Genomic DNA, 18,789 nt, shown 5'->3' on the forward strand with positions numbered 1-18,789 from the left:
TGACACTCGAGGCCTGGTACCCAGCCCTTGTCCCTGTCCACACTGCAAACTGGCATGGGTACAGGGCTGTGCCACAGCCTGAGGTATGTACTTACCCATATCCCTCAGGTGTGCCATCTTACTTGCCCTTCTGCTCACTGTCAGACACATGCTTCTGGGGTTTAGATATGAACAGCGAGTTACGGCACAACCATGCACATGGACAGTCACTAGTGTGTACATCCCCGATAGATTTAAAAAACAAAACAAAAAAACAAACAAAAAAACCCACACCCACAATCTAATGCTACTTTGCAAAAAGACATCAACAGATACAAAGACAACTCAAAGCTGTAGGCTCAATTTCTGAAACACACCAACTTGTTTATGATTTAGTGTATTTGTATCATCTATTTGTCAAGGAAAGCTAGAAAATAAGCATTTCACATACAGACACTCAAACAATTCATGCAAATGAACAACCAAATATAATCTTCAAGTGGATATGGGGAAAAGTGTGTTTTCATAACAAGAACAAAGACATTTCCTAAAGGAGAGTCTTCTGGATGACAACACACTCACAGAAACTTAACATCAGCTTTATAGCAACATCACTACCATCACATTTGCAGCATAATTCATTTCTCTATGAATTTCACAGAATTTTAAAACTAGAAAATCAAATGGGTCTATTCCATGTTCTGTCTTGAAAAGACACACCCTGAGATGCTATTAGATAGATATTGTTGCAAACTTTATGAAATATAGCATTCTAAATATGATAACTTACACAAAATAGTTGCTGGGAAGGTATTTTTTTGGTTAAGGCGTATGAAGCAGAGTTTTAAAAAAGCAAGAGCCAAAAAGGCTGGTTTTAATTTACACTGGATGCAACACTACCTGGCACTGAATCAGTAGGGTTGAAGATCTGTGTTCCACTTTTTGTTGTAAGTGAAAACCCTATTATAATGGGGCAGTAGCACCACTGTAGTTAAGACTGAGTCATTTCTAACTTGGCTACTGTTATCAGTACCTGTCCACCTCTATTTGGTGAATGTCAGGTTCCTACAGGTTATATCTAAAACACCTTGGTTAAAAAAAAAATGCATCTTTTGGATGTAGCATACCATTGTTTACAAATAGCCTAGAATCATCTGTCTTCATCTACCAGCACTGTAAGGGGCCAGACACCTGAGTGAGCCAAATCTTAATAAATCTGACACACATTACTCTCACTTATATAAGCCCTAATCCTCATCCTATTGATGTCAATGGTAAAATTCTCATTTACTCCTATGATTCAAGATCAAGTCATTAGTGTAAAGCAAGCTACTGGGTGGTATATACAGCCCCAAAAAATAGAATGGTGACCATCAGCACATGCCCATGCTGTGACTTTCCCCTCTGGTGTTGTCTGGACCAGTGATCCACTAGGTCACTCCAATCCTTGACTCTGGGAGCCAGCCTTAGCCTGCTCTCCTGTGAGAACCCCCACTCCTGGGCTGTTCATGCACAGCCTCTGGCATGTAAACTGCTCCTTGGATTGTGCAACCGAATGATACTAGCCAATATCGCCAGTCCTGGACACAACCCTAGGAACCTCTATCTTGCACAGGGCCGGCTCCAGGCACCAGCTAAGGAAGCAGGTACTTGGGGCGTCAAGTATAAAGGGGCAGCACTCCGTCCACTGTTGGGGTAGCCCGTCTAGGTTTTCGGCCAGAATTCGGCATCAGGTCCATCAGTCCCTCTCTTCCTCTTTCAGCTGCTGCCAAAGTGGTGCCAATTGGCTTTTCTTTTCTTTTTTTTCCCCCTCGCCGCTTGGGGCAGCAGAAAACCTGGAGCCAGCCCTGGTCTTGCAGTGTCCAGTTATGCCGACTGGACACTGCATGCTTATATGAGTTAATCAATTTAACAAAGAAATTTATATATACACCTCTACCCTGATATAATGCGACTCAATATAACACAAATTCGGATATAACATGGTAAAGCAGTGCACTCCAGTGGATCAAAGCAAGTTCGATATAATGCAGTTTCACCTATAATGCGGTAAGATTTTTTGGCTCCTGAGGACAGCGTTATATCAAGGTAGAGGTGTACCAGACTTGTTATCCCAAGGGAAATTTCTGAAACACATCAAACCAAACACACTTCTTCAGATAGAACAAATAAACAGATTTATTAACTATACAGATAGATTTTAAGTGACTATAAGTCAAAGCATAACAAGTCAGATTTGGTCAAATGAAATAAAAGCAATATGCATTCTAAGCTGATTTTAACATTTTCAATGCCCTTACAAACTTAGATGCTTCTCACCACAGACTGGCTGGTTGCTCTTCAGCCAGGCTCTCCGCTTTGATCAGCACTTCAGTCGCTTGGTGTGGTGTTTGTAGATGTAGGTGGAAGAGAGAGGAAGAGGATGGCAAACATCTCTCTTTTTTATCATGATCTTTCTTCCCTCTTGGCTTTACCCCCCCCTCCCGCCTTCAGAGTCAGGTGAGCATTACCTCATCACAGTTCCAAAATGACCAAAGGAATGAGGGTGACTCCCTCAAAAGTCACACAGATTATTTTGTTGCTGCCTAGGCCAGCATCCTTTGTTCCTGTGAGGCTGGGCTGGGCTTGTCCCATACCTGCCCTGATGAGGTGTGAACTGCCTCCCTGTTCTTGGAGAGTTTTTGCCTGTGTTTGCTTTTAGCCATGAGGATATATTTTCAGCCTCATAACTATATACATGAAATTATAACCTATAACATTACTATAACAATTACTATAATCACTATGACAACCATGCTCAGTGCATCACCTTCTGAAGACATTAAACATGAGAAACTTTGCATTGGATACCACACAATCATTTTATAAAGATGAACATGGGGGTGTAGGGTGTTCCCCCAATGTACAGAGCATCACACATGCATTTTATTGGTGTTAGGTGAGGTAGGCTGGTTACGCATATGAATCCATGTTTGGAACAGGCAAATTACAGGGACAGTGGAGACAGCCTAAATATGGCTTCCACTGATCCATATGCATCTCCTGAACCACAGGTTTCCTGTTATCACATGGAGACTGGTGCACATTGCTATTTGGAGACAAATAAGATGACCAAAGTGCCTGCCACTTAAAGAATGCAATTATAAAAAGGAGAGCACTGTGGGAGAAAAATGCAAAATAATAGGCATCTATCAAAGCAAGCACACATGGTTTGTCAATAAGTAGAGGCGCATTTATTGGTATAAACCAGGAGTTCTCAAACTGGGGGTTGGGACCCCTCAGAGGGTCGTGAGGTTATTACATGAAGGGTTGTGAGCTGTCAGCCTCCACCCCAAACCTCGCTTTGCCTCCAGCATTTAAAACAGTGTTAAATATAAAAAAGTGTTTTTAATTTATAAGGAGGGGTGTCGCACTCAGAGGCTTGCTGTGTGAAAGGGGTCACCACTACAAAAGTTTGAGAACCACTTGTATAAACACTAATACAACAAAAGGGTTGAGATGTAATGTTGCTGGATGCCATTCAAGGGGCTTTGCGCTCATCTGTTCTTGATTTCAAAACTGATCGTTTGCATAGCAACTGTACCTATCCAAATGCTCATCCAGACTTTGCATGTTTGTTTTTTAATATGGGATTAACTCTTATGCCACAATATATATGTGCAGTATGGGCCTGTCAAGGAATTCTTTGGCCTAACAAAAACTTGAGGCTGATTTTTACTGTGATTTACACCCTTGTAAATCCAGATTATTATGAAATTATCATAGTATAATGGAGAATAAATTTGTCTCATTGATTTAAATTCATTCATGTTTTCCCATACTTATGGGATCAAAGATGCATCTAAACACACTGGAAAATATGGTTATATTTATTTCAATTTGTAATGCTCTACATCTCTAGTTCCTGGTGCACACATATGCAACTGAAGCAAAGCACCTCAATAGTTTAAAAATCTTAGGGTCAATTCTCAATTACACCAGAGTAATTCCAGAGTGCCTATTGGCTCTGATTTTAGAAAGGTCTAAGTGAGAGCAGAATCTGACCCTTAACACAAAGTAGCATGCTGCCAATATGCAATATGCAAATTTTGAAATGCTTTTATTTTTGTTATTTCTAAATCAGTTCCCCGCTCGCCCTTTTCTACTATCTCAAAAGCAAAGATGTTAGTGAGGACTAAAACCATGGCAAGTTTAAAGTTTTAGTTAGCCACGCCTAAAGAAATCAAATCTTTCACTGGTGAAACGTATCAGCTTTCTGAATGTTCAGATAACTCCCAAGTACAGGCATTTCACCAAGATTCCAGTAACTAAAAAGGCCTTGCTGAAACAGTGTCCAAATGCTAACTCCTCCTCTGTTCCTCTCTGCTGCTTTTAGTACAAATGCCTTGCCTTATCAGTCATAAATTTGCACGCACAGCACTATCATAAACATATGGAGTTGGACATAAACAATACACATGCACACAGAGTGAATTAGACAGAGTAATTTTTATTAAGATCAGAATGTGCATATGCATGACAATTATTCTGAACAACGGTAAAGTATTGCAAAATGAAATGCACAGCAAAGTCGTTGATTTCTATTGCTGTACGCGTATTTAGGCTGATATTGTGAAAGAATCTTATGGGAGTTAGGAACGCAAATCCCGCTGAAATTCAATGGGAGCTTGGGTTCCAACTCCGACACCTTTCAAAATCCAGCTTTAAATATTTAAAGCTGTTTTTTAGACAATTATGATTAAGTCGAGGAAGTTTCCAACCCTTCATATCATGTGTGTTATGTGATTTATATGATAGTATACCCATAGGCATTTATAAAAGTAGAAATTACTCTACAACAGGGAACAGTTAGGTTCATCCTCAAAAAAAAAAAAATAATAATACAGTAGCTTTGGACTATCAGGTTTTAAGTCATGGCTTTTTGGCTTTTAACAACACAATACAAAAAAGTCTTGAGCTCACTTTTCTCAACAAAAAACAAGGAGTAGCAAAATATGCAACAAATCAGGAACAGAGAAATATAATACAACGACACTAACTCACTATCTTTAGACTTCTTGCCAAGGAAAACAGCACAAGAAAAACACCTTCATCTCTTGAAAGACTCTTGAAGAAGAGACTCTAAATGTAAGATCTTGTAAAATGTGAGCTGTTTCACAGTCTACGTAATTAGAGTGACCTGCATGTGCTCTCTCTTGTGCTCACCAAGAGTACCAGAGGGCAAGATGACAACTAGCCTATTTTCCATTCAGTGTAAAAGTTCACCACTTTCCCTCAAGATGACAAATCTTACATTAAAATAGGAAAATAGTCCCCCCTCCCCAGGCTGTCAGTTCCCACTACACATTCCACAGGGCTTGGGCTTCAGGCCCTTCAGTGGTCAGCCTCCCTCCTCCATCCTTCCATTAGTTTTAGTAAAAGTCAGGGACAGGTCAGGGACTTCTGTGAATTTGTGTTTATTATCCACAATCTGTCCCTGACTTTTACTAAAAATAACCATGACAAAATCTTAACCTTAATAATAGCCACTGACGGACCTATCCTCCATGAACTTATCTAATTCTTTTTTTAACCTAGTTACAGTTTTGGCCTTCACAACAGATTGACTGTGTGTTGTGTGAAAAAGTACTTCCTTATGTTTGCTTTAAACCTACGGCCTATTAATTTCACTGGGTGCCCCTGGTTCTTGTGTTATGTGAAGGCGTAAATAACACTTCCTTATTCACTTTCACCACAGCAACCATGATTTTATAGACCTTTATCATACCTCTCTTAGTCATCTCTTTTCCAAGCTCAAAAGTCCCCATCTTTTTAATCTGTCCTCATATGAGAGCTGTTCCATATCCTTAATCAGTTTTGTTGCCCTTTTCTGTACCTTTTCCAATTCTAGTATATCTTTTTTTGAGATGGGGTGACCAGAAGTGCACACTGTAATCAAGGTGTGGGAGTGCCATGGATTTATATAATGGCATGATATTTTCTTATTACCTATCCCTTCCCTAATGATAACTAACATTGTTAGCTTTTTTGACTGCTGCTGCACGTGGAGCTGATGTTTTCAGAGAACTATCCACAATGACTCCACTCTTTCTTGGCCAGTAATAGCTAATTTAGATTCCGTCATTTTGCACGTAAAGTTGGGATGATGTTTTCCAATGTGCATAACTTTGCATTTATCAACACTGAATTTCATCTGCCATTTTCTTGCTCAGTCACTCAGTTTTATGAGATCCCTTTGTAACTCTTCGCAGTTTGCTTTGGACTTACCTTGAGTAATTTTGTATTGTCTGCACATTTTGCCACCTCACTGTTTACCCCTTTTTCCAGATCATTTATGAATATGTTGAACAGAACTGGTGCCAGTACAGATCCCTGGGGGACACTGCTATTTACCTCTCTATATTCCAAAAACTGACCATTTATTCCTACTCATTTAATCGGTTACCTAATCCAAAAGGGGACCTTCCCTCTTATCTCATGACTGCTTACTTTGCTTAAGAGTTTTTGGAAAGGGACCTTGTCAAAGGCTTTCTGAAAGTCCAAGTACACTATATCCACTGGATCACCCTGATCCACATGTTTGTTGACCCCCCCTCAAAGAATTCTAATAGCTTGGTGAGGCATGAGTCCCCTTTACAAAAGCCATGTCGACTCTTCCCCAACAAATCGTGTTCATCTATGGGTCTGATAATTCTGTTCTTTACTAGATTCTCAACCAATTTGCCTAGTACTGAAATTATTCCAAATCCATTTGTAGCTTTGAGAATGGGAGTGGGAATAAGGTGGGGGAGGATGCCAGCTCTGCCCACTTACAGATGAGATGCGGCTCTGCAGAGATGCAAGTTTTTGAACTATAATCAGCAAACATGGAAATTGACACTTTAGTTTAAGGCTGTATCTAGATCCTCTAACAGATCTTTTAAGACAGCATTCCAAGTCTGGAAAGAAAGACACAGTAAAGAACTATGCCCTCTGTTTGAAAAGAACAAGATTCTTCTTTCCACTTGTTAATGAACAATTAAACTCTTTGTGTAAATCTATTAGATACCTAAACATGTAATACTGGGGAAAAAGAAGAGATCATCTCAGTACTTATGATGAACACTAACGATACTTATTGCTTGCAGGTAACATGAAAGACACTCAATTCAGCCTCTGTGACAGCTTAGAGTTCCTGCTTTCTGCTCTGTCTTACATATTTAACTAATATCTTCCCAAAAGTACATTCTCAACAGTATATTTGTTCAGTCAAATTGAAACTTCTCCCCTCAATTCTTATTCACGCAGAGCCCCTTTACTATATGCTATTTGACATGAAACAGAATCCCTGTTGCTGCCTTAACTATGGTATAGGTTCTCACCACCCCATAGCCTCAAACATACCACAACTTTAATCTGCAGAGCTCACTGCAGCAAAGTCAACCCATAGCTTCAAAAAAAACATGCTTTTTAAACAAAAGATGTTGGTGACGTCTCATTTAAAGCATTAAGCAACAAGGATTTAGAAAAGAGCTGCATACTTGTACGAGTGAATAATTCTGGAATCACCAGAGTTCTAATACAAGATCATCAGAGCTAATTGTCTAAAAACGTGGTTGTCAGAGATAGTCGCCCTGTAATCTGCTATGCATTAAAATCTCTCCCCCACCCCCCGAGGGATTGGAATCAGATCACGAGCATAAACAAATACCTACACAGAGGCCTTGGCTGCACTGGCGCTTTACAGCGCTGCAACTTTCTCGCTCAGGGGTGTGAAAAAAACACACCCCTGAGCGCTGCAAGATATAGCGCTGTAAAGCTCCAATGTAAACAGTGCCCCAGTGCCTCAAGCTAATCCCCATGGGGAGGTGGAGTATGTGCAGCGCTGGGAGAGCTCTGGCGCCGCGACCACACTCAGACTTCAAAGCACTGCCGCGGCAGCACTTCGAAGTTTCGAGTGTAGCCATAAAACAAGTATGAGAAGCATATTGTGTATGCTCATCCAGACAAGATCTTATCCAGAAATTAAGAATTTTAAAAGGAAGCAGCCAGCATGATGTATTCTCAGTGGTCCATTTTATGGTCCTTATCCCACTGACAATGAACCTGCTATGTAAAAGGCACATTACAAATCAATTTAACTGTATAAAATGCTATGGGGACAGAGAGCCACCCTTGGCTTCATTCCTCAGCTTCCCAGTGAAAACTTGTACCACCACCCCATTTTAGCAATCAGCATAACCTCACCTCTACAAAGTAACCTTTTTTTTTTTAAATGCTCAGCTGGTGGAATGCCTAAAATGAAACCAAGGAAGCTGTATAGGGTGATTGCAGAGGAAGGGAAGATTTTCCTTTTTACTTACCCTGGTTTAAAATAACATTAAGAGTTATGGTAGCAGCCTATTCTGCATCAGAAAGACACCATCCAGGAAAAGCCCCTAAGGCTTTTCCACGGGTATTTTACCATTCCAAACTGACCTTATTCCGATAAAAATGGTGTATGTTGTCAGTCCTGATGGCTTGGATAGTCTATGCAGATATCAGTATGCTGCCATTCATGATATTCCTTTTCACAGAGATTCTCTCTTAAAAAGGTAACTAGAATAAACAAACAAATTTATTTGGAAATGACCTACCAAATTCAGAGTTTCAGTAGGCTACACTGGCACTTTACAGCGCTGCAACTTTCGCGCTCATGAGGGCTTGGCTACACTTGCAAGTTGCAGCACTGGTGAGGGGGTTACAGCGCTGCAACTTACCAGGTGTCCACACTTACAGAGCTCAGCCAGCGCTGCAACTCCCTTCCTGCAGCGTGGCTAGTACAACCGGTCCGCTACGGTCTAACGAATCCAGCGTGCGTGATCGTCGCCTCTCGGATGTGGACACTCACTGCGCTGTTGGTCTCCAAGTTTGGAGGTATCCCACAATCCTGTATACAACAAACGGAAGGTACCCGAGCTACTATCTAAAAAACAACAGCTGCTCTTTGCTGCAGCGAGTGAGCGACGCCGAGGCTTTGAATGTCACAGCTGTTGCTTGAGTAGACAAACAAGGTGGGGAGGGAGAGGGAGGGAGTCCGTCGGAGAAGCTGCTTATCTGGTCTGAAGCCTTTACATTTAAGAGTGATTGAGAGAGGGGTGGGGGAAATGGCCAGAATGCAAGGCAGGGACGCTGTTCACACAGTGTTCTGCTCCAAAAATCCATTTTCTCTGTCTCCTGACGCTGTCACACTCCACCCCACCCTCTTCTTTGAACTGCAGCAGGGAGCGCACAGTGTCGCTCCAAAATCCACTCTCTCGTCTCCGCAAGCTCCTGTCACTCCCCCCACGCCACCCCCCTCTTTTGAAAGCACGTTGCAGCCCTTGAACACTGGGATAGCGCCACTATAGCACCACTCCCAACAGCACTGCAAATGTGGCCACACTGCAGTGCTGGTCGCTGTCAGTGTGGACACACTGCAGCGCTGGCCCTACACAGCTGTACGACCACAGCTGTAACTACCAGCGCTGCAAAAATGTAAGTGTAGCCATGCCCTCAGGGATGTGAAAAAACACCCTCCCTGAGCGCTGCAAGCTGCAGCGCTGTAAAGCCTCAGTGTAATCAGTGCCGCAGCTGCAAGCTGCACCCGTAGAGGATGTGGTTTACATGCAGCGCTGGGAGAGCTCTCTCCCAGCGCTGCCGCTCCGACCACACTCACACTTCAAAGTGCTGCCACGGCAGCGCTTTGAAATTTCAAGTATAGCCATGTCCTTAAAAATGACATTCTCTGAAGTGTATCTTTTAAACTAATATTACCCTCAAAACTGCACAACCTTGGTTAGCACAGCTGCTTAAGCCAAATGTGAATAAATCTGGAAATATAAGTCAATGGTAGTCCTTACGTTAGAATTAAAAACAAAAACAAAAAACACATCTCTCACTGCAGAAAACTAACTCAAAGACCCACCATGAGTCTTTAACAAAAGGAGGAAAATGCTTTCCAGACAGCAACCCTTAAGTACACAAAATAAAATTAAGAGATGTCATTATCCTAACTAAAAGTAAATTTGCTGAATCTGTATTTGCAGATTATTCCACAGGGAATACATTGTGCAGTAACAGGAATTGATAGCCTAGCCAGAGATTTAGAGTCAATGACATCTGCAGTAACTAGATGACAAAATGAATCTTACAGAGACGGACTATGGAAATATAGAGTGGTAAACAGAGCTGTTTCCTTTTAAATAAAAAAAAAACATTGTTAATGCCATGATGGTCTAACACTAATATTTAGGAAATGCTGTCAGATTGTTTACAAGTGTAAAAAGGATCACTTTTCCCACCTTCTCTAAAGTCATGGAGAGTAAGACCACAATTTGTGCTCACAAAACACAAGGCACAGAACTGTGAACACAGATTTATAAACCTTGAGGGTTGTTCTACTTTTTAAATGATTAAATACCAGTTTTTCTAGTCACATTTTTCAGTGAGCTTCGGTATGCAAGAATTGACACCCACTGACCCTATATTAATGAGTGGACACTGATCCCTTTGTGTCTGTAAATTAGCAGTGTGTGTATCTCTCCAGGCAGCTCCTTTTTCCAGTTCTCAATCTCTCACCTCTCTCTGGTTCAGCCCTTGAGTCTTCCTAACTGGATTTACATTTTACTACACAGTGTTCCCTACTGAAGCTTTTAGCACTAGTTAAAGCTGAAAACGCCCCTTATCCCATGAAACCTGTAGAATATTGTAGCTATTTCAGGCTCAGCTCTGTCCTTTCATTGTTACACCAACATGAATGGGTTCCTGCAGAAAATAAACACAAGGATCTTCATGCATTCGCTAATGATTATCTCTGCCTTCAAACCCAAAGTGAGGGAAGAAGGCAGGCTTAGAAAAAACACTTTTCTTCTGAGATTACATACTTCACTAATAACCACGCTTTACAAAATATTCCCTAAAACTGGAATTATTCAGCTACTTACAAGGAAGCTATCAATTAAACAAAAGAAAAACCCAATTAAACTTTTTCTCCCAGGATGCGCACTGACATGTACTCTATAGATAGCAGTGTATTACGTCTATAACACACAAAAGCATCTTTGGCGTTTTACAGGCATAAGACAAGTCCTTGACCTAAAGAGTTCACAGTCTAAACAAACAGGATGCAATGCAATGTCTTTGAAAAATCCCATCTCTCTCCCAAAGATTGGTTAGTTTTTATCACTGCAATCCCAACTATAGCCCCAAAGATCATTTAATCATTCTGAGCCTGCAGTTCTTTTAGAGCAATTTCCAGCACCACTGGGCATCTATTGCATTCCTCTGCCAGCGCAGGATTTGTATAGAAGGCTATTTTGTAGGTACAGATGGAGCCCCAGTAGGGCTTGTACGTTGCTAAGCGAGCCCTAGGTGTAGCAGGCTAGTCAGATGCGCCACGGACAAGCATTTCCTAAGCAACTGAAGGAAGGAAGGACCCTAGGATCCCCACTTGACTTACATGCCCTGCTGAAGTTGCAGCGATGCAACCAGGGTCCAGGATATGCACAGCAGCCAAGCTCTCAGGGTCATCTCGGGGATCAAGGGCTGCCAATTGCCAGCTACAAAAGTTGAGCGGGCTCAGCAGGAGCGGGCATCTGGCAGGGCCGAGGGGAGGCGATGGCTGCTGGAGCAGATCGTGGTCCGGAGCAGGGCCGCTGGAGCCCAGGGGGTGCTGAGCGGGTCTTCTTCCGAGGCTGCGGTGTCGGGAGCCGGCAGCTTTCAGCGCCGCCGCAGCCCCGGCTGCGTGTGACCAACAGGGTCCATGGAGCCCGCACCTCCCAGCCGCCACCCTCCAAATCATTCAAAGCCGCTGCAGAGCGGCAAATCACCGGCCTCGCAGCCTCCTCTCCTCGCCTCGCCCAGCCCAGCCCAGCGCCCTCCCGCAGGCTGGGCAGCGCTCGGCGGCTCAGCAAATCCGAGCGGGTTTACCTGCAACTTCGTTCGGGGGCGGGCAGCACTAACTCCGCTTTACACCCTTCCCCACCCCCGCAACACCGCGTCCACAACTGCCCCTTCCCCCACGCCGCATAACCCAGACAGCCCTGCCTCAGTGTTCCCTCCCTTACACTGCTTACACCCCGCTGCCTCAGTGCCCCCTCCCCCACACCGCTTACACCCCCTGCCTCAGTGCCCCCTCCCCTTACCCACACTGCTTACACCTCGCTGCCTCAGTGCCCCCTCCTTTCCCCCACACTGCTTACACCCCCTGCCTCAGTTCCCCCTCCTTTCCCCCACACCGCTTACACCTCCTGCCTCAGTGCCCCCTCCCCCACACCGCTTACACCTCCTGCCTCAGTGCCCCCTCCTTTCCCCCACACCGCTTACACCCCCTCCCTCAGTACTCCCTCCCCCACACCGCTTACACCCCCTGCCTCAGTGACCCCTCCCCTCCCCTCACCATTTACACCCCCTGCCTCAGTGCCCCTTCCCTGTTTACACTGCCTGCCTCAGTGCCCCCATCCCCCCCACTGCTTACATCCCCTGCCTCAGTGCCATCTCCCCTTCCCCACACCACTTAAAAGCCCCTGCCTCAGTGCCCCCTACACTGCTTACACACACTCCTGCGTCAGTGCTCCCTCCCCCTCTCCACACTGCTTACAAGCCTCTGCCTCAGTGCTCCCTACCCCTTCCTCTCACTGCTTACAACCAGGTGCCTCAAGTGCTCCCTCCCACTCTCCTACACCACTTACAACCCCCTGCCTTAATCTTAATCCCCAGCCGCGGGGAGCCCAGAGCCCTTTAAATCTCAGCCGCGGCCGGGATTCAAAGGGTTCTGGGCTGCCCGCAGAGATTCCCGGCCGCGGCTGAGATTTAAAGGGCTCAGGGCTCCCTGCTGCCACGAGCAGTCCAGAGCCCTTTGAATCCCGGCCACCGCTGAGATATAAAGGGCTCAGGGCTCCCCGCGGCTGCAGGCAGCCCAGAGCCCTTTGAATCCCAACTGCGGCTCCAGTGGATGGGCTGGGGCTGGGATTAAAGGGCTCGGGCTCCCCTCAGCGGCAGGAGCTCTGGGACCTTTAAATCCCTGCCAAAGCCCCGCAAAGCTCCGGGTTTCCCCAGCCGCCGGAGCCCCGGGCCCTTTAATTTGCCCCTGAGGGCTCCTACCCACCTCTTCAGCTGGGAGCCCCTGTTTGATTTAAAATCAAGTATCACCTCCCCACCCCCAACCTTCCTTTTTGGCCCACAGCTGTTTTGGTGGGGCGGCACTGGGGAAGGAGGGTTTGATTCTGCAGGGCTGGGTGGTGCTGGGGCAGGGTGTTTCCATGGGGCCAGGGAGTTTCGGCCCTCAGCTGTTTTCTTTGGAGTAATGTGGCCCTCGCCGCTTTATGAGTTGTGCAGGCCTGACTAAGACAAATTATTAGTACTAAATAATGTTTATAAAGTGCTTTACAAACACAGACTAAAAGTGATCCTTGTTATAACTACAGCTGTTAGCCCAATTATAAACAATTCCAATTATTTTTTGACAGATTAAGGAGGAGCCAAGTTGAGTCTCCCTTTGAAAGAGTTGAAATCAAAGAGGTACCATCTTTTTGTTCTCTTTGTACGGCACCTACTGCAGTGGGGTCCTGGCCTACGACTGGGCTTCTACACACTACAGCAATATAAAGGATACCACCACCATACTATCAAGCCTCACCTCTCACACCTGCAATTCCATCTTTTTCCATTTCCTCTGCCAATTCTCTGTCTCAACAGCTAGCCTGGGAGACAGAGAGAAGACATATAGTGCAATGCTGTTGTCCTGTATTCCCTCTCTCCTTCTCTGCTCCCCCCTTTTCTCCTGTGTTGTTTTGTCCATCTCCCCTCTCACCTGTGTACTCCCTTCATCTCCTCTTGTAAGAGGTCACTTCACTTACTTGCCTATAAAGAGGCGTCTCTTAAACCCAAATGGCTGCTACAGCTTGCTGTATAGTGTGCAACAATGAATGTGGCACACAACACACAGCTGGAATTGGGGAGGGATTTGTTCCTGTAATAACACATTCAGTTATCTATAACCTTGTTTTTGTGGTGATTTGCAGTTACTGGGAGAAGAGAGCTATCCATTTCCTACTCCTTCTATCTACTACTGGGTGCCAAGCAATAGGCTTTTCTTTTTCCTGGTTGCTAGATGAAACCTGTTTCTCCTCTTTATGGGCTGGCTCCTGGATGCCAGGGCCCCAAGAGAGGGTTCCCTCCCCATCACTTCTCTTTCATTCTTACTCTTCTGGATGCTCTTACATTCTGTGTATGGTACTTACATGGCCCACACTACCACTGCATCTGAGCACTCCACAAATTCAATTCATCCATTCTCACAACACCTATCCCCATTTTACAGATGGAAAATTGAGGCACGGAGCCTAAGAGCCAGATTTTAAAGGTATTTAGGCATGTAAAGCTGCAGATAGGTGCCTAACTACCCTTTTAAGAAATCTAACTGTAAGGGTATGTCTACATTGCAGTTAGACACTCGCAGCTGGCCCATGCCAGCTGATTCAGGCTCACAGGGCTGTGGGACTGTTTAATTTCAGTGTAGACAGTCCAGTTTGGGTTGCAGCCCAAGCTGTGGGACCCTCCCACCTTGCAGAGTCCTAGAGACCAGGCTCCAGCCCGAGCCCCGGACATCTACACTGGAATTAAACATCCCCACGAGTCCAAGTTTGCTGGCATGGGTTAGCCAGGAGTTTTTAATTGTAGACATATCCTAAGTTACTTACCCAACAAGATCATATAGGAAGTCTATGGTACAGGGAATTGAAAACAGGTTTCCCAAGACCCAGGCAAAAATCCTATCTCCCAGACCACCCTTCCTCTCTTCCCCATGCTTCTTTCCTGAAGCTTGGATGCTGTGAGAAAAGGTGACTTTCCTCTTCCCTCATAGCCACTGAGAAAGAAGTCTACTCTCCCTGAGGTGCTAGCAGACCAAGGGGAGATAACATTGCTGGGATGATGAGTGTCTCGGGGTGCAAGAAGCACATATCAGGAATGACCTAACCTAGGAGAGAGGAGCCACTACACTACAGGAGAAATAGGCTACTTGCAGGCAGCTGTCTCACTGATCTTCATATTGCTAGACCAGGGAGACAGGAAATCAACTTCTAAGGGCTCTGATCCAATTCCAGCTGAAGACAATTTGATTTCTTTTTAGTTTAGTGGAGTTGGTTTGGGCCCAAACTACTTCCATAACAGCTCCAATAGAGACACACAACTGCCCACAACTTATAGTGTCCATAACTCATTGTTTAGACACTAATACTATGAAGATGTTTATGAGTAAACATCTGTTTTAGAAGAACCATGAATGAATTTCCCTTTATTTAATTCCTGTAACAAGACACACTCGTTTTCACTCTGAGCGTTGCACTTAGGAATCATAACAAGAAAGTTATTTTTATACAATATTGTTCATTGTTTTGAAGCCTGAAGAGAAATGATGCCGCTGGGATTGTATGAAGGAAGTTTCAACGTTCTTTTTTTAAATGTAAAGAAAATATATAGCACACATAAGAACCCAGTGCAGATTAACTGTACCTATCAAGTAGTTGGCACCAAGACATGCAAATAGGGATGTACAAAATGTTCTCCAAAACTGAAACGTAGGCCGTGATGCTGCCTTGTGTTATTTCTTTTGATCATTATCTAGTATTACTTCCTCAGTTATATATTAATAAAAGCATCCTGCAACTACTGACTTCAATGGGACAGCAGGACCACTCACATGAGTGAGTTGCAGGGAACAGGCCTATTGCTAGCGAACCAGGTTTTAGCAGTGTATTAAGAGAATGGATATGCTAGTTGTAAGTTATAGGCCAGATCCTCAGGTGAGTGTGAATAAGCACAGCTCCACAGTGCTGCACCCTTTGGCACTAGCAGAGGAGTTGGTCCTATATGAACATCCACAAGAAAAAAAAGTACATACAAACAAACTACATGGAAATATATGGTGTAAATACATTTTGTGCTTGCAATTTTTTTACGACGTGGCCTCATTTTTCTGCCTATTGTTAGTTTATACTGTAGATTAGTGTTCTTTGGTATGTTCGCAAACGGTGATGTATATGCAAGTAAATTACTCATATTTTCCTCTGAAATTACATTGCAAAGTAATTTTTTCATAGGTAGCAATGAGGATTTTATTTCCTGTTAACCCAGCTCTGAAGAGAGCTGATTTATACAGGCTCCTCTGTAACCAGAAGGATGCCAATATAGCAGTTTAAGCATTTTGGTTTTAGAAGGGAGGCTAATAAAATACTTAGGCCCAGAACCACAAAGGGACATAGGCACCGAAATGCCAGACATATGTGCCTGAGGGCATGCCTACACTAAAAACATGAGTCGACCTATGTTAGGTTGACTTACGACCAGTTCATGTCCACACTGCTGTTCTTCTGTTGGTGATGTGTGTCCTCTCCAGCAGTGCGTCTGCAGATTTCAAAGGGGCAGTGTGGGAGGCTGAGAGCCCAGGCTCTCAGCTCCACATGCAGCTCCCTAACAGGAGCTTGGCTGCCACCCTGGGCTCTCAGCTCCCTTCTCCCCATAGGAAGCCCAGGAGCCTCTGGGCTGTGCCCACCTGGTTTCCCACACCCAGCCAGGCTGCACCCTGGACTCCCTGATCCACGTGAGGAGCCTGGCAGCCATCCAGAGGCTCCCTGCAGAAAGTTGGGAGGCTGCACCGATGCCCCCAGCTCTCTGTTGGGAGTCAGGGAACTTCTGGGATCCTGAGTGTAGAGCCCCCTGCTGGGAACCTGGCTGCAGTGGGAAGCATCAATGGGGAGCATCCAGGCTCCAGGCAGCATGGAGTGGGGACCCAAGAAGGCAGGTGGCTTCCCCATGAAGAACAGGGAGTCCAGAGCCTCCAGACAGCAACAGGACTTCCTGTTGGGAGCCAGGATCCTCAGGGCCCAGACAAGCTGTGAGCCAGGCAGGCACAACCTGCTTGGAACAGGGATTCCAGGCAGCAGCCGGGCTCAAGCTGGAGCCCCCCACCCACTCTGCTGATAGTTCAGCTATCTTGTCAACTTCACAGCTCTAGCATGGACAGGAATGACAGTCAACTGCTGTGTCCACCTAACTACACCAAGAAACCTTTTGTCTCTTGTGGAGGTGGAGTCACTATGTTGGAGTAGTAGGGCACTTACATTGGTGGGAGCAAGGCTGCAATGTGTACACTGACATAATTAGATCAGTGTAAGCTGCCTTACATTGACCTAACTCTGTAGTGTAGACTAAGCTTCATTCCCAGCTTTGGCTCCACTGCAATCCACAAAACTCCTGCCAAACTCTGTAGTTGCCTAAACTCACTCCACACCCAAGTTTCCAGGGTAAAAGTTCCCTCCGCATCTATGTCTATGGGCATGTGCACTGCTGCCCACCTCTAGGCAGCTGGATGCCTATCTCCCACTTAGGTCACAGAGCAATTCACAAACTGGGAGAAGACCAGCATTTGGTTCCTCAAGTTGTGTGTGGGACCCAATTTGGTAGGCATGCTAAAAGGCTGCCTACCAGATTGGGTCCCATTCCAAATCAAGGAAGAGAAAGAAAAGATGGTGCCACTACCCACCTTCAAACTTTTAGCTCAGTGGTTAGAGCATTCACCTTGGATGTGGAAGATCAAGGTTCACTTCCCCCTCTTTGCCAGAGATGGAGTATGGATTGAGCTATGGGCCATTCTGATGTGGGGCTCCCTCAGTCTCTCCTACTGCAGCTGTTCTACTGTGGAAAAAGAAAGAAAGAGGGAGTGGAGCAGGGGGACTGGACCAGGGTCCCCCATCTCCCAGGTGAGTGCCCTAACCACTGGACTACAGAGTCTTTCTTTATCGCTGGCCCAATGATTACTTACGTTTTTATCCACAGTGGAACAGCCAGTCAATGGTGATCCAGGATTAGAACTCAGCTCTTCTACCGCTAAGGTGGTAACCAGTCACCCAAACCACACTTCCTTTCAAAAGAAACAGGAAGTTCTGTGAATTCTCTCTCTCATATATTGCTCAATGCTTTATTATTAACTAGTACTATAGTTCTCTGGGAGCAACTCAGTCCCCACTTACTCTCACCTGAGAGCCTGAATTAGTGTCCAAACCCCATCACAGGGTTTAAGCATTATCGGGAACTGAAAACAACAAACCATTAACTTCAGCATCTTTCCAAACTTGGCTTTCCCTCTTCTATTTCTGCTGCCAAAAATAGATATTCTCATTCATCACCTCTATATCCTGGTTGGAGCTAACTGGATCCACTCACCAGTAATCACCCTGAATTTTAATATGAGTTTTAGCACCTAGGCCTACAGTGGTTCAACAAAAGACGCATGCATTCCTGTACACAGAGTCTGCCTCCCCCCAACACCCTTCTCTTGCTTGTGTCCAACTGCTCTTCTTGCCCATCTTCTTCAAGCTGAATAAGATCTTTGAAGATGGGGATTTCCATTTTGTGGGTCATGTTACAGAGTCTGTATACAAATGCAATCACTTGGAATATAAGACTCAATATAAATTGAGTAGTAGCACATACGTTTTACAGTGCAGACACTTGACTCAAGTCTGCAGGTTGAAAGAAGCATTCATAAAAGCAGTTCTCTAAAGAAGAGCCACTTGCCCATAGAAGAGGAATATCTTACCATCAAAACGAGGTCTTCAAATGGACAATGAGTCACAAACATTGAAACTTATGTGAGATCAGCCAGAAAACAACCTAAATTTACCAAAAAAACAGTGGGAGTTGGGGAATTTTGATCATAGGAATAGAAGGAGGGAATGACCACATACTCCCTTTCCCCCAGTATCAGGAAACTGAACATGTAAAATTCATCCAGTTTTCCAACAGATGAGT

General features: G+C 44.7%; 1 protein-coding gene across 1 annotated transcript in view; it reads right to left on the reverse strand.

The window, feature by feature from the left end:
• Positions 1-11,743, reverse strand: part of LOC116822707 (uncharacterized) — a 281,004-nt gene extending 269,261 nt beyond the window's left edge. The window contains exon 1 of the mRNA XM_075068405.1: positions 11,438-11,743. Coding sequence (XP_074924506.1) covers positions 11,438-11,508 — 71 coding nt within the window. The 5' untranslated portion in view covers positions 11,509-11,743. The remainder of the gene's footprint in view (positions 1-11,437) is intronic.
• Between the last annotated feature and the right edge of the window lie 7,046 nt (positions 11,744-18,789).

The sequence above is a fragment of the Chelonoidis abingdonii genome, chromosome 8 (genome assembly GCF_003597395.2).
Source record: "Chelonoidis abingdonii isolate Lonesome George chromosome 8, CheloAbing_2.0, whole genome shotgun sequence".
NCBI classification, from domain to species: Eukaryota; Metazoa; Chordata; order Testudines; family Testudinidae; genus Chelonoidis; species Chelonoidis abingdonii.